Consider the following 13187-nt stretch of genomic DNA (forward strand, 5'->3'; position numbering starts at 1 on the left):
GCAGATGTTATGGGTGGGGATCCCTTGTCAGATACGGATCTATCCAATTCGCCATTATCAACTCCTTCACTTCACCTTCCCACTCCCAAGTCTCTTCATCAGCCCACCACATAGTCTCCTCCTTCTTCCCACTCCCCCAGCTCTTCAGCAGCCCTACCCAGGTTCTCGTCTGCGCGCATGGCTTTCGTCTTTTCCATCGTCATGATTCGTACGGCTTCCTCTGCCGCCTTTGTCTTCACCTCTTCGTTTGTCACTCCGTCAAAAACTTCAGCAACAACTCGCTGGCCAACACGTACGCGGCAAGTAAACCGCTTGCCGCCGGCGCCCGCCCCCTTCTCAACGTCGACTTCATAAGTGACAGCCTCCGAAGACGCAAGCCTTCCCACGGCTTCTTTGGGGTGTTCGACTTCAACCCGGTCGTCGATCAAACGATCCAAGTATGCCAGCAGGCCAAACGTCCCCAACATGGACTCGCACTTCTCAATGCACCCAGAATCAACCCAGATGGCTCCGAGTAGCGACTCGAAAATATCGGAAAAGAATTTCTTGGCTTGCAGGCGAGCCAGGAGAGCCCAAGGGTAGTGACTGCCCCCTCGCAGCCCCGCCAAGATATCTGGACCAAGAAGCTCGTATCTTTTCAGCATCGCGGCTTGCTCAATCCCCACGGACACGGAAGAGTGCCTCATGAATTTCCACAGCGACGTCGGAGTCGTCTCCTTCTTGTAGACGTGAAGGTCGTCTGTCAGGGCCGCTTCGAATCGCTTCACTTTGTAGTCTAGGGTCAAAAAGGCCAGAAAGTCTCCATTCACCACGGCCGTCTTCAAACCATGCATCTTATGATGGGACAGTGGTGGCTTGACTGAGAACATTCTATGAACAACGATGAGGTCAAGGACTGCATCACCGATAAACTCCAAATGATCGTATGAGCGCCGGTCGCGGTCGAATAAGCAGGATTGGTGCGTCATTGCTTCAATCAGTAGCGCCTTCTTCTGGAACGAATAGCCAATCATTTCCTCCAAAGGTCGTAGTTCGGGAGAAAGGACGTCTGCATCTCGAGCCATGGCGAAGAACATGTCGCGGCAGGCATTGACATCTTGCCACTCGATGTCGTTGATGAATTCCGCAATGCAAACCTGGGCCTCTTTTATACCCCCCGTAACGAAAGACGCCCCTACGAGCGACTCCACCACATCGGCCAAAACCTTGGTAGAGAGCTTGCGGGGTGGCTCTGCAGACTGTGGTTTCGTGTCTAGATTGGACAAGTAGAGCGGCCGCCATTTCAGGCCAGTGAATGCCTTGGTGAGAATATATTTAGCCAGCCCCTGCTCGCTGGCGCCTCTGCACAGTCGAGAGTTGCTCACCAGCCGGTCTTTAAACAGGGACAGATACCCTTCAGGCCAGGTGGGGTCTATTAAGCAAGTTTTGTCAATAACGGGCACCTCACTTCTTTTCGGGTTACAAGGAAGGGGTGGGGGGCAGGCAAGACTTACGAATGGCTGAAACTTGAATTGAGGCGCAATACTTCAAGACAGAGTCTCCCAGAAACTCAAGTCTTTCATAGTTGACAGGTTCGTTTGCACTCCGGGAGCTGATCGCTTCCCTGACAAGTCCCAGATCGGTCATATCGATCTTTCTTAACAGGGTTGAGGACAGTTCCTTTGCTACCAATGTCACCTCCAGCTCATGCAGAATGGAAGGGATGAGCATTCCAAGTTTCGCATACCGAAGTTGAATTCGGTCTACTGTTGCCCAAGGTTGCGGAAGAACTTGCGGATAAGTTTTGGGGCATGCTGAAGCTTGCATCTTTGACCGGTTTCGGTGCAGAAAGTCTGATTGCCTCGTCCATCGTTTCACTATCAGATAAGGAACGTCTTGCGGCGCATCTTCGTAGTTTAAGAACTTTCTTTGCACTTGTTCCGCAGGTGGCTTGCAAGATGTGATGCCCAAGTAGTGAAATGGCTTGTTTGATTTGTCTCGAACCAGGAACCCACCTCCAGTGACCTCATTGTCGCTCGGGTCAAACATCCTGGCACCGATATCTTTCATTGACATGTCAAGCCCATCGACAAAAAGCTTGACGACGTGGCTTTCTTCTTTGACAGGCCATCGATGAGAAAAATGGAGTGCCAGCAGCGTCGACGTATGGTCCGGCAGAGAACTGGCTTCGGCAGCCGTTATAAGGCGGCGTGACTTGAACCGAATCCGGCCGCTCGCCCGCCGGTCGGCAAAGACTCGAATAGGCCGCTTCAGCTCCATTTCATTCGGAAGCACGATACCAAAGTCAAGCCGCCCAAATTCCTCGTCATAAAGAGTCAGCGAATAGAGCCATGCCTGCTGCGCGCTCTTCCACAATTTAGCCACGTTCCACCACGGGTTGAAAAGCACGTCCACCTCGGCTTCTGCGACCCTGCTCTCAACGCCACGAGCATCCTCATATTTCAGCGGTAACAAGTGTTCACTCATCAGGCCGGCTTCATAGAGTCCTCTGTATGCCACGAAGGCCGCATCTTTTGTCGCGGCCTTTTCAGAGAGCCAGTTAAACTCTCCATCGACTCTTCGTAGCTCGGGAGGGAAGAAAGAAGGAAGCAGCACCGTGGCGCTCAAAGTGGCCTGGACAGGATGCCAATGCCGGTGGATAATGTAATCAGGGCGGCTGTCGACGAATTCTCCCCTGCTCAATATCCTGCAGAGATGCTCTAAGTGAGGTTTGGCATTGTCATGATCAAGTCTTGCACCAGTACTTTCCACTTGGAAAAAGGCAGAGCATTTCTCATCAGAATTCTCCAGACTCTGTAATTGTTGGATTTCGCGCTGTGTATCCTGATATACGGCCTTCATATCTTCTTCAAGAGCCTCCCATCTTGCCGTGGTTGATGAAGAGTAATGGCTCAGCAAAAGCAGTTGGGAGTCCTTCATTCGGGCCCTACCTCGGCGTTGTATAAACGATTTAGGCGTAGCAGGGTGATCAAAGCAAATCACCATGTTGCAGGCTGGTACATCGATTCCCTCTTCCAAAACAGAGGTGGCGATGAGGATGTTAATTTCACCAGCTCGAAATTTCTGGAGTGCCATCTGGTCCATGTCTGCCAAGGGTTCGTACAAGGCCTTTTTCCTGGAAAGATGATTTGAATAGCCAACTATTGATCCGATGCGATGCCGCTCTGCTATTCGGGGACATGAGACAAGGAGGTCGCGCAAAAGACTCACGGTAGCCCTCTCTCTCGCAAAGATTATGCAGACTATCGCGTCTTCCATGGAAAGAAGTTCGCTCACGAGGGCGCTCGCTTTCCCGGAGATTTCGTCCCCATTTTGAGGCATAAGGGTTGGGCGCGACGGAGAGACTCGATGTAAAAATTCTGCCAGGTATTGCCTCTCGGCATCGTTCCAATCCTGAAACATTTCGTTGTTATTTTTGTCGATACGATCCAAAAAAGAGGTGGCTGCTTTCCAAATGTACAAATCAGCAGCCCAGGAGCCAAGCTGATGGTATGTCTGGATGCAGCGACCCCAGAGACCCTTGATTTGATTCTGGGCAAAGGTGTCGTACTTTTCTATGGCATTCACTAGCGCACGGCGATTCCGTTCACTCGGATCTTTTCGAAGCCTGAGGACGTGCGGATCGCGGGTGATGTCGAGATTGCGAAATTCGCATTGTAACCGCTCCATCGACGGAGTCAGAGGAAGGGGTGGTGATGAGTCGTACTGAACGGTGCGTATTTGCGGCCTCTTGGCGCACTTTAAAAGTTCTTGGCGATGTATAGTCGGCGTGATGCACTTGGCATCAAGTAATGCCTCAAGCGCCTCGATGTTTTGGACGTCTTCCGTCATGCTAGGTGTGGCCGTGATGCCCAGAATTGACGGTGTATACTGACCCGACGCTTTGCTCCGATGGTAGAAATCGCTCATTATTTTGCTGCCTGGATTCTTCCCAGTACAGTGATGCGCTGTAGCCGATGCTTTAATAACCATATCTCTTAATGCGTTGTAAACGAGTGCCCAACCAACCTTCATCAAGGACAATGAGAGACAGATGGTCCATTGTGACAAAAGCATGGCAGAGAGCGTCGAAAAGGACCTGGTACGTAGAAACCACGATGCGTACTCCGTCCAGGATAGTTTCCCATGTACTCCCTGACCAGGTATTGAGATCGTCATTGCCCGTGAGCATCTTGATGGATACAGAAGCAGCTTGTAGTCGTATCACTTCGGACTGTTGGGCGCAGAGAGCGACGGTGGGAGCGAGAAACCATACAATCTGGGTGGAAAGCCGTTGTCAATGATATTTTCACACACAATGTTGGGAACGACTATTCCATTCAGCAATACCTTGTCGGAATCGGATCTATCCAACTCGGCTTTAATACGCAGGATGGCACTGAGAGCAATATCAGGGCACGGCTTGTCTTAAGGAAAGGCTGCTAGACAGTTGCGATTGGAGTTGAGGATAGGCGCATGACTTACACATGAGTTTTGCCACTTCCCGTGTCCATCTTGAGAGAGAGTTAGTTGCGTTCTAGGTCATTTGGGCCGTTACAGAAAGCAAATGCCATCAGTACTTACAACAATAATTGCATTTTGCTTCAAACTCGCATCGAGCATTTCTACCTGATAAGCCCGAGGAGACACGACAGCAGAGCGGGAGTTCCCAAGGGCGTCATTTTCAGACTCTGGGCTGGAGTCTGGCGACCCATGAAGATGCTGCTGAAAAGAGGCTTCCGCGGCAGCATCATCGGATATAATCTCGGTGATAATGGGAGACTTTGAGCGGGCAACATCTTGCTCAAGACCAATGTCTGAGTTGATCTCGAGCGATTCGTCCGACGATACGGAGTCGCTGTCATCGTCGCTAGTCGAACACATAACGGCTGACAGAGCCGCAGAGCGTGGCGACGTTCAGAGCAGCTCGTAGAACTTGCCAAATCGCATTGCGTTGCTTCGATTATTCTGAAGGGCGGGACACAGAGGTTGGCGCCGTAGAAGTGGGGGAGGTGCGAGTTCCGCGATTTGTGCGACTCACTCGCTCTATAGTCTGAAAGGTCGCCAACAACAAAAAGAGAGAAAAAAAAGATCCTCTCATGCGTTTAGTAGCCTTGGAAAAGGGAAGACGATTTATTGAGCTTTTTCTGCGACCCGTTGTGCGGCTGTCAGTGCCGAGGGAGAAAAGCGCAAGGGAAACAAGCACACAATTGGCCATTCAGGACTCGGCGAAAAGGCGTAAAGCTAGGGATGAATCTCAGGGAGAAAGAGGCGATGAGGCGCGCGTCTCCATGAATAAGGATTTTGCGCATCGGCTTCATTGCAAGTTTCCGAGGCAGTGAGCCGGTGCTGAAATGCGAGGTAGAAGCTTGTATAAGAAACAAGACATCCGTCATGACTCGGCTCGCCAAAAACCGTTTTTCCTTTTGTCTATCCAAAGCCCACTCTTCTCACCAGGGGGGGGGAAATAAAATAAAGAAAGAATAATGCAAGGTTGGGGAGAGTCGCGACAGACGGCATGACTGGCTGCTGCTGGGCACGAGATTCATCAATAGTAAACTTGGGAGGTAGTGGGCGATGATTACGGCTCAGGACGTTGCCGTTGCAAAAAGTGAGCAATGCTGGGTCACGACAAAGTGAAACAACAGCCTCTCGACTCGCCGTGTGTTTGGAGGAAGGAGCGATGCATCCGCATCACTCAAGCGGGATGCCTCGTTTTTCAGGGTCAACAGGTCTGTGTATCAAGCATCCCCGCCTGATGGCTGCTGGGCACTAGAGCTGAATGTGATCTTGGAAGAAATTCCAGCCATGATGTTTGTTCTCAAGCAACTACCTAGGTGGTACTTAAGTTATGTATGACTGTAAAATAACTATTGATTTCAGGGCTATTTTACTCGGTATAGCGCCAGCGCTGTGTAGACATCGCCTGGCGAAGTACATCAGTCAAATGGGGTTCACAAAGTATGGGTCGCAGCTCCAGAGCACAACTTGAATCCCAGAATCGAAAAGTCCCGGCTTTCTACAACAATGACCTCGTGTTTCGCTTTTTCCAGACGAATAACCGCCGAGTCCCCTTGCGGGGTGACGGAACACTGCGCCATTTATTTCCCACTTGACTTGTTGTCTCGACTCTTGACTCTTGACTCTTGCCTCTTGCGTCTCGACGCAACAAAAGACCCCGAATGGCGCTCTTCGCCACCGGCTTCAACGCTTGGAACCAGTTAGAATTCCACCATGAGCCCCAAGATACGGAACCGGATGACTTGTGGACCTTTTCACAAGTACTGCAAGACCAAGACCTCGAACGACCACGGTCGAGCTTATACACCACCCTAGGTACGAATAATCACTGCACGCTTGACAGATGCCTCGGGCCCCAAAACCTCGTGCCCATCACCACCCATCTCGGCAAGCGGCACCACCCAAGTCCGCCATACTACCCAACGTAAACCCGAGCAGTACTAATACTTCCCGGACTCCGAGCAGCCCGCGGAAAAAGCCGCCATTACGTTGCCGGTATCAGCACTGACATTGACAGCGGCGAGGAATTCGAGCAGGCTTTCTGTTCTTTCCGAGCAGGAAACGGATCAATTGTCACCGTCGTCAACCCCGACGCACGATCGAGAGACCCAGACCCCGACGAGCCCGCCGAGGCACCTCGATGCTTCCTAGAAAAGTACGCTTGCCATCAGGATTGGAGGCGCAGAACCCCATTGACCAAGTGGCCATGTGAGAGCCCCGTCCGGGATATAGCCCCGTACGAGGCCGGGTTCCTGGTCCTCCACGAAGACGGCTCGGTCATGACTGTGGGAGACCCCCGTTATCCGGAGTGTCTCGCGCGGGAGGTGACGCAGGAATCGTAAGATGACCTCAAACTGTCAAAGCGTGAAGACCGTCGGCAAGGGAGAACAATCGTGCTGACTTTTGCAATCATTCAAGGCCGGCAGACGAACCGGGGTTAGCTACGGATGTAATGAACCTTGATGATCCGGTCAAGCACGTCACTGCGGGAGGTTATGTCCTGGGGGCACTCACCGAGAGTGGGAGCGTCTACGTTTGGGGCCGCCAGTCCAGTGCAGCACGACGCGTGCCATATAACACAGGAATAGATCTTAGTGGGGTTCCCAATTACTGGGAGGTCGATGGCGATAAAGACGTGCAGGATATCGCGCTGGGGGAGTCTCATGCAATAGCGTTGACGACGGACGGCAGGGTATACGTGACTGGCGAAAATAAAAACGGACAGCTTGGTCTGGGTCGGCATTGCGAATCCAGCACTAGCAATTGGACCATGGTTGAGTTGGATCTACCGATCAATCACAATGTTGTAGGCGTAGCTGCAGGTCCGAGATCCTCCTTCATCTTGACAAGTCGATCCGACAAGTCAAAGAATGGCGTTTAGAAGGCTTTTATTGGGCTTTATGACTCTATATAATACAGCAGGCTTTCCCCTTCGTTATCAAGCAATATTGCCACATCATAGACTCGTCAAGTAATCCTCAATCTCTTCCGGAGTAAGCTTTCTGAATCGCGGACCGGTTGCCCCCTCCACCCCCTCCATTCCCAGCAAGTGATCAGCAGGAGGACCGACAATACCTACATTTCATTAGCGATGCATCATCAAACGGGGGATGCAAAATCGTATGGCCAAAGGACACCAACCAATCTCGATAGAGTCGCCGTTCATTTCTCCCTCAATGTTATCCTTCAAGGTCAACAGAGCAATGTGGATGGCGTCCTCGAGCTCAAGTTCCTCCGAGTATCTCTTTTCCAAAAACGTCTTGGCCTTGGTTGCGCTCTTGCCAATAGCGGTGGCCTTCCAGGGGAAATAGCTTCCAGTAGGGTCAACCTGATACAGCATGGGACCCCCCTTGTGAATACCGCCAGTCTTTGAAGTGGCCTTCTTCTCATCAGCTTCGGCAGCAGCTGTCCCAGACTCCTCAGGCTCAATGCCCTCGTCCCAGCCAGCGATCAGCATGCTCACACCATAGGGCCGAACACCCGCAGACTGCGTAGCCTCCTGCATGACTCGAGCGACATCTTGAACCAATATTCTGGTGGGGGGGTATTCGTTGTAGATTCTCTTGTAGCCAGTATGAGAGACCTTGCGTGCTCGGTCGACCAAAACTCGGTAGTCGGGACCCATGCCAGAGTAAACAGCACCGATATTGGGCGTGATGTTGCTGATTTTGGATACGGAGCTCTGGTCAGCGAGGGGAGACGACGACTTCTTCTCTGTCGCGAGAACAATGCCATTGGTAGCTATCGGGTATGAGCATCGGTCACAGTTTATCGGCGCAACAGCCATGTTCACAAACCTTTGATGCCGAGTGCAGTGATGCCTTGATTAACCGCATTCAACGCATATTCTTTGCGGTAGACAGGTTAGCATGCTCGGAAGCTGTCATTTGCCACGCGTATCCTTGGAGCAAGTGTGAATAAGAAAGACAAAGAAATTCAAGGAGTCCATACCGATCTGAACCAGCTTTCCGCTGTACAATGGAAGTTAGCAGAGTTGGAAACGCTTCCATCTAGCAAGAGTGACATCAACAGGCCTGTTTACCTGGGGGAGAAAGTGGTTAGAGAGAAAGAATAACGGTCCGCCATGGTTGCAATGGAAAGTTGAGAATAGCTCAGTTAAGAAGGCGTTTGTTTTGGCAGAGCCAGCGGGCGAGAAATTGAGTCGGCGAAGATGAACAAGTCCGATAATCACAGCGGGTGAGCTTGATCTTCGCAATCACTCATTGCAGCCCAGGCACGGCGAAGCTGCGCGTCGAGTTGCCAGGCGAGAGAGCTCCCGGACCCATCCGGCACAAGGTTCGTCCGAGCTCCGAGTCGCCACCTGGTCGTGCCTTCCCTTCCGCGCCAGCTTCTCCTTGGCACCAGAAAAGAACTTTTGCTCTGAAGTCAAAGTGAGCTAGTTGTCTTCCGGGCTTGCGGCTGGAAACTCCGCAAACGCTCACACACCGAATCGATGAAATGGCCTTTTCGTCTCCTTGCTGGGTGAATATCATCAAACTTTGCTCGAACCATACACGGTAATACTTCTTCTTGCAGACACCATCCATCTAGCCTTCAATTTGGAAGGCGTATGATGTGACGTGCATTTCGAGTCAAGTGCCTACAGTGGGTGACTTGCTCTTGCCTTTTCAGCTTCTTCCGCCTCATCCGCTACAAGACAGGTCAAGGGGTAATTTCTTGCCCCATTTACTATTTCAGCCGAAACTTGAACCATGGACTCAGGTTCAGCTTCCTCTCTCCCTTTCGAACGTGAGCGTACGCCCTACGCGGCGGCGGGACCATCGCACGGCCGTGATGCATCCTCCAGCAGACCACAGGCAGTGCCAGCAAGCTCACGAGATGCAAATTCAAAGGCAGAGGAAGAAACTCGCAGACATGGGCCGAGGACAGATAGACGGCGATTCGGGCCAAGAACTTGCCGTATCTGCCTGGAAACAGAGCATCCCAAATTTCCCGGGGGAATATCCAGCACACTTGGCATCGCCTCAGCATCATCCCGCCCTGTGTACGAGTCTGATGATCCAGAGATGGGCAGGCTTCTTTCGCCATGCAAATGCAAAGGCTCGGCCAAATACGTCCACGAAGGGTGTCTCGATTCTTGGCGTTTGGCTAATCCGTCTGCAAAGAGAAACTTTTGGCAGTGTCCGACCTGCAAATTCACCTATCGCCTGGCCAGACTGCATTGGGCTACCAGATTGAGCAGCAAATGGACGCAAATCGCTTTGACAGTGGTGGTCTTAATCGCTAGCCTTTTCATTCTTGGGTTCATAGCAGACCCCATCTTGGACTTTTGGTTCGATCCAGTAGGGTCCATAGCCGACACGGTATCGAGCGTTGTATCGGATCTGGATGCTGTCCAGCCACCGTCGCGCTTTTACGAAGAGCCCGTCACATGGTTAGAACACTTCAGCAAAGGCTTCTTTTCGTTGGGCTTGATTGGCGCTCTCAAGTCTTTTGTTGCTATGGGTCCCTGGCATTGGATCAATTTCCGCGCCGGCGGGTTATTTGGCTCCGGACGCAGAGGTGGCACTGGGAGGAGCAGGATGGGCAATTTCAACTTGCTCTTTGTAGCCATCGGGGCCTTCACCTTCATGATGGCCGTTTGGAGATTTGTCCAAGCGATGTGCGCCCGAATCCTCGCCAACGTTAGCAATATAGTCCTGGACATAGGCGGCGACGAGGACCAAGACGCGGACGATGATGCAACAAGGCAATATCCCGAGCGTCAACAGGCCAACGAAGAAGCGAGAAAGGACAGGTAGCAAGGCAAGAATTTGAGCCGCATCTACTTTTCCAGGGCGCCTCCTTGCGCGTTGCGCTGTACCTCTTTGCCGTGATGCGCTGCGCCTGTTTCTGCACACTCTTAAGTTGTCTTGACACTTGCTCTTCCATGTCATGCCAACTAGTCTGTGTGCAGATATTTACCATCTTGTCTGATTTACTCGTGCTTGGGCCGTTTTGGTCTCTCATGCTTGTCGGGTGTAGACATGATATCGTCAGTGATTCAAACTTTGGCCTTCGCTGTTTTTGTGTTGTTGCCTGAAGCACCTACTTGGTATACACAGTCACAAGTAGGTTGCAAGAAAAGAAAACTGATACATTTTGCGCTTGAAGATGCGGTTACCTTGCTTAGTTTGCTCATGGAAATCTCGAGACATGGTCTAAAATGGTGCATGTCTTGAGTGTCTTGGTGTCTTGCTGACCAGATTGCGCTGGGGGCATAAGGCAAGATTGGCCCCCAAAATGGCTTTTGGGCATGATGTGGTTGATGAAAATTACCCAAGGTACCTAGGTGTTGAACAAGATTGCGATCGTCTGGGAAATTGCTCTCAATAAGGTTCACATCTGCGAATGGGAGGATAGCAGTGCGGGTTGGTATGTATCTAGATTGTAGATAGCAGTGCTGCCAGAGCTGTGTCCCGACCTCAGTAAGCCTCATGGAGTGTTAAGATGAACTGCCTCGGTACGTAGTGCCTAACTACCCGTAGGCTTGCATCTGGTATGCAGAAATAGGTTCAGCGGCGAGTAAGTCTGCGAGTGAGTTTGCAATTACGATTGCGATTGCGATTGCGATGGCGTTGAGCCTATCACACCAGACTATCACTCCCTATAACATCAGTTCCGCCCCGCCTGAGCCATTCGCGTAAACCCAGTGCCTGGAACGACACTGGATTTTTTTAGGCCCTGGCTCACGCCCGTCGAGTGGGCCCAGCCGCAAGCCCGCGGTCCGAGACTCCGCTGCACTTGACTGGACTGGGGCTCACTTCAGTCGCTATGCATTGATTTGTGCCAGCAAATCCCCAAAGGAATTTGACATCTCCTGACGTGGGCCTCTCACGACGTCGGGTTCTTCGAGCACTTGACTCGACTCTTTAAAGACCACCGCGTCTTTTCGCAGGCCTGCCTTCTCCCGGGTTTGATCTTGCGTGCCTTGTCCCTGAGTTGTCCCGTCCTCGCCCCCCCCCCCCCCCCCCAGGCGTACCGTGCTTCGGCCGCTGCAATTGACGGCGTCATCTTCGACCGTTGGCTTGGCCATCTGAGCGCAAACACAAACGACGACCGACGACTAGCAGCTCAGCGACAAAGTCTGTCTGCGACAGAAACAAGGATCGCCACCTTTGTGAGACGGAAAGACATCGAAAACACCCGGTTGGAAATATTCATTGCTTCGCATGCGATCTCTCGTCCACGATAACAAACGCGTTCGGATTCGTACTTGATTGAACCTGATCCAGCACTCTTGGGATCGGGGAACTGCAGCCAGTGAAGATGCACTTTGCATATCCTTCGCGCAAGAGCTCGAGCCCGCCGCCTTTTCGGCCGAGGTCGTCATGTATCCCTTCGCTACGGAGAAGCCGGTTAAAAAACCTGGTCATCGGCTCGTTGCTGCTGCTCGGAGCCCTCTACTGGTTCTTTGGCGGCAAGCACGACGATCCCTACCGCGAGCATGTGCCATCGGGTCATCCATCCGTTGTCCTTGTGACTGTTGTTGACCCCGTCGAGTGGAACAGCGCATATCTGGACACGATAAAGCAGAATCGTGAAAAATATGCGGCGAGGCATGGTGAGCTTTTCTGATCCGCGGGCGTAACCAGCCAAGGCCTCCGTTCAATGCTTTTTACTTTATTTTACTTTGTCAAAAAGAAGAGGGTGGAAAAAGAGGTATTCGAGGGGAGGGGTCACGATGCTGACAAAAAGATTCTTAGGCTATCAGGCAATGATTGTCAACGCCCAAGATTATAACACGGAAGGCGCACCAGGGTCCTGGACGAAAATCTTCGCGATGCGGCACGCACTCTCAAAGTATCCCGACTGCAAATTCATCTGGTACCTCGACCAGGATGCCTATATTATGGATCCTACCAGGAGCCTGGACGAACAGGTTACAAATCCCAGGAGATTGGAGAGTCTGATGATCAAGGACTATCCTGTCGTACCGCCGGATAGCATCATCAAGACTTTTTCCCACTTGAAGAGCGAAAACATCGACTTTATTGTGAGCCAAGACAAAGAAGGATTGGTCCACAAGAGCGTGGTGATCCGCAACGGAGAATGGGCCAAGTTCTTCATTGAAACCTGGTTCGACCCGTTGTACAGGAGCTACAACTTCCAAAAGGCTGAAAGACATGCACTGGTACGTTTTAACTTGATGGTAGTGGACAAGCACCATGCGAGCATGGGACGAGGATTCGACCGAGGACGATGTGTGTGCGTGTGTGTGTGTGCGGCTGGCTGACGCCGAGATGTAGGAACACATCGTGCAATGGCATTCTACAATCCTGTCGAAACTGGCACTCGTGCCGCAGCGAACCCTGGCCTCGTATTCACGACCCACCAGCGGCGAAGAGTTTCAGGAAGGCGACTTTGTCGTCATGTTTGCAGGGTGCTCCAAGACAGGGCAGCAGAGTTGCCAAACCGAATCAGCACGCTACTGGGGGAAGATGAAGAAGGCATTTGGCATCTCATGAAGCAAGGGACCCGTCGACAGGACTTTTGGAAAATTGCCAGCGGTGACGAGTCACGCTTGGAAATCTCAACTTGCCGGATCCCGACCCCTTGCCGAGGCGGAGGAAAAAAGAAGACGAAAAGCAAAACAAGTTGGCAGCAGAGACGACGAAACAACAACGACCAGAGCAAACGAATGTGGATTCAAGGCGTTATGTGGGTTGAATAAACGACGTTATTTT

The 13187-nt window shown here is 51.8% G+C and overlaps 5 protein-coding genes across 5 annotated transcripts; 3 read left to right on the forward strand and 2 right to left on the reverse strand.

Annotated features, from left to right (window-relative positions):
* Positions 1 to 98: 98 nt before the first annotated feature.
* UV8b_07259 (uncharacterized protein) lies at positions 99 to 4863 on the reverse strand (the record flags this gene model as incomplete). The annotated part of the gene is made up of 6 exons (XM_043144756.1): positions 99 to 1411; positions 1494 to 3947; positions 4009 to 4258; positions 4330 to 4378; positions 4465 to 4493; positions 4564 to 4863. 6 exons carry the CDS (start codon positions 4861 to 4863, stop codon positions 99 to 101), a joined length of 4395 nt encoding a protein of 1464 aa, XP_043000691.1.
* A 1298-nt stretch (positions 4864 to 6161) lies between these two features.
* On the forward strand, positions 6162 to 7381 carry UV8b_07260 (uncharacterized protein; the record flags this gene model as incomplete). Its single annotated transcript, XM_043144757.1, has 3 exons — positions 6162 to 6315; positions 6466 to 6838; positions 6919 to 7381. The coding sequence occupies 3 exons, from the start codon at positions 6162 to 6164 to the stop codon at positions 7379 to 7381; spliced, it is 990 nt and encodes a 329-aa protein (XP_043000692.1).
* A 75-nt stretch (positions 7382 to 7456) lies between these two features.
* On the reverse strand, positions 7457 to 8586 carry UV8b_07261 (uncharacterized protein; the record flags this gene model as incomplete). Its single annotated transcript, XM_043144758.1, has 5 exons — positions 7457 to 7575; positions 7642 to 8241; positions 8298 to 8348; positions 8452 to 8471; positions 8543 to 8586. 5 exons carry the CDS (start codon positions 8584 to 8586, stop codon positions 7457 to 7459), a joined length of 834 nt encoding a protein of 277 aa, XP_043000693.1.
* A 626-nt stretch (positions 8587 to 9212) lies between these two features.
* On the forward strand, positions 9213 to 10682 carry UV8b_07262 (uncharacterized protein; the record flags this gene model as incomplete). The annotated part of the gene is made up of 2 exons (XM_043144759.1): positions 9213 to 10258; positions 10418 to 10682. 2 exons carry the CDS (start codon positions 9213 to 9215, stop codon positions 10680 to 10682), a joined length of 1311 nt encoding a protein of 436 aa, XP_043000694.1.
* Positions 10683 to 11769: 1087 nt separating this feature from the next.
* On the forward strand, positions 11770 to 12968 carry UV8b_07263 (uncharacterized protein; the record flags this gene model as incomplete). Its single annotated transcript, XM_043144760.1, has 3 exons — positions 11770 to 12064; positions 12207 to 12634; positions 12750 to 12968. The coding sequence occupies 3 exons, from the start codon at positions 11770 to 11772 to the stop codon at positions 12966 to 12968; spliced, it is 942 nt and encodes a 313-aa protein (XP_043000695.1).
* Between the last annotated feature and the right edge of the window lie 219 nt (positions 12969 to 13187).

This window comes from Ustilaginoidea virens, chromosome 6 (assembly GCF_000687475.1).
Source record: "Ustilaginoidea virens chromosome 6, complete sequence".
NCBI lineage: Eukaryota > Fungi > Ascomycota > Sordariomycetes > Hypocreales > Clavicipitaceae > Ustilaginoidea > Ustilaginoidea virens.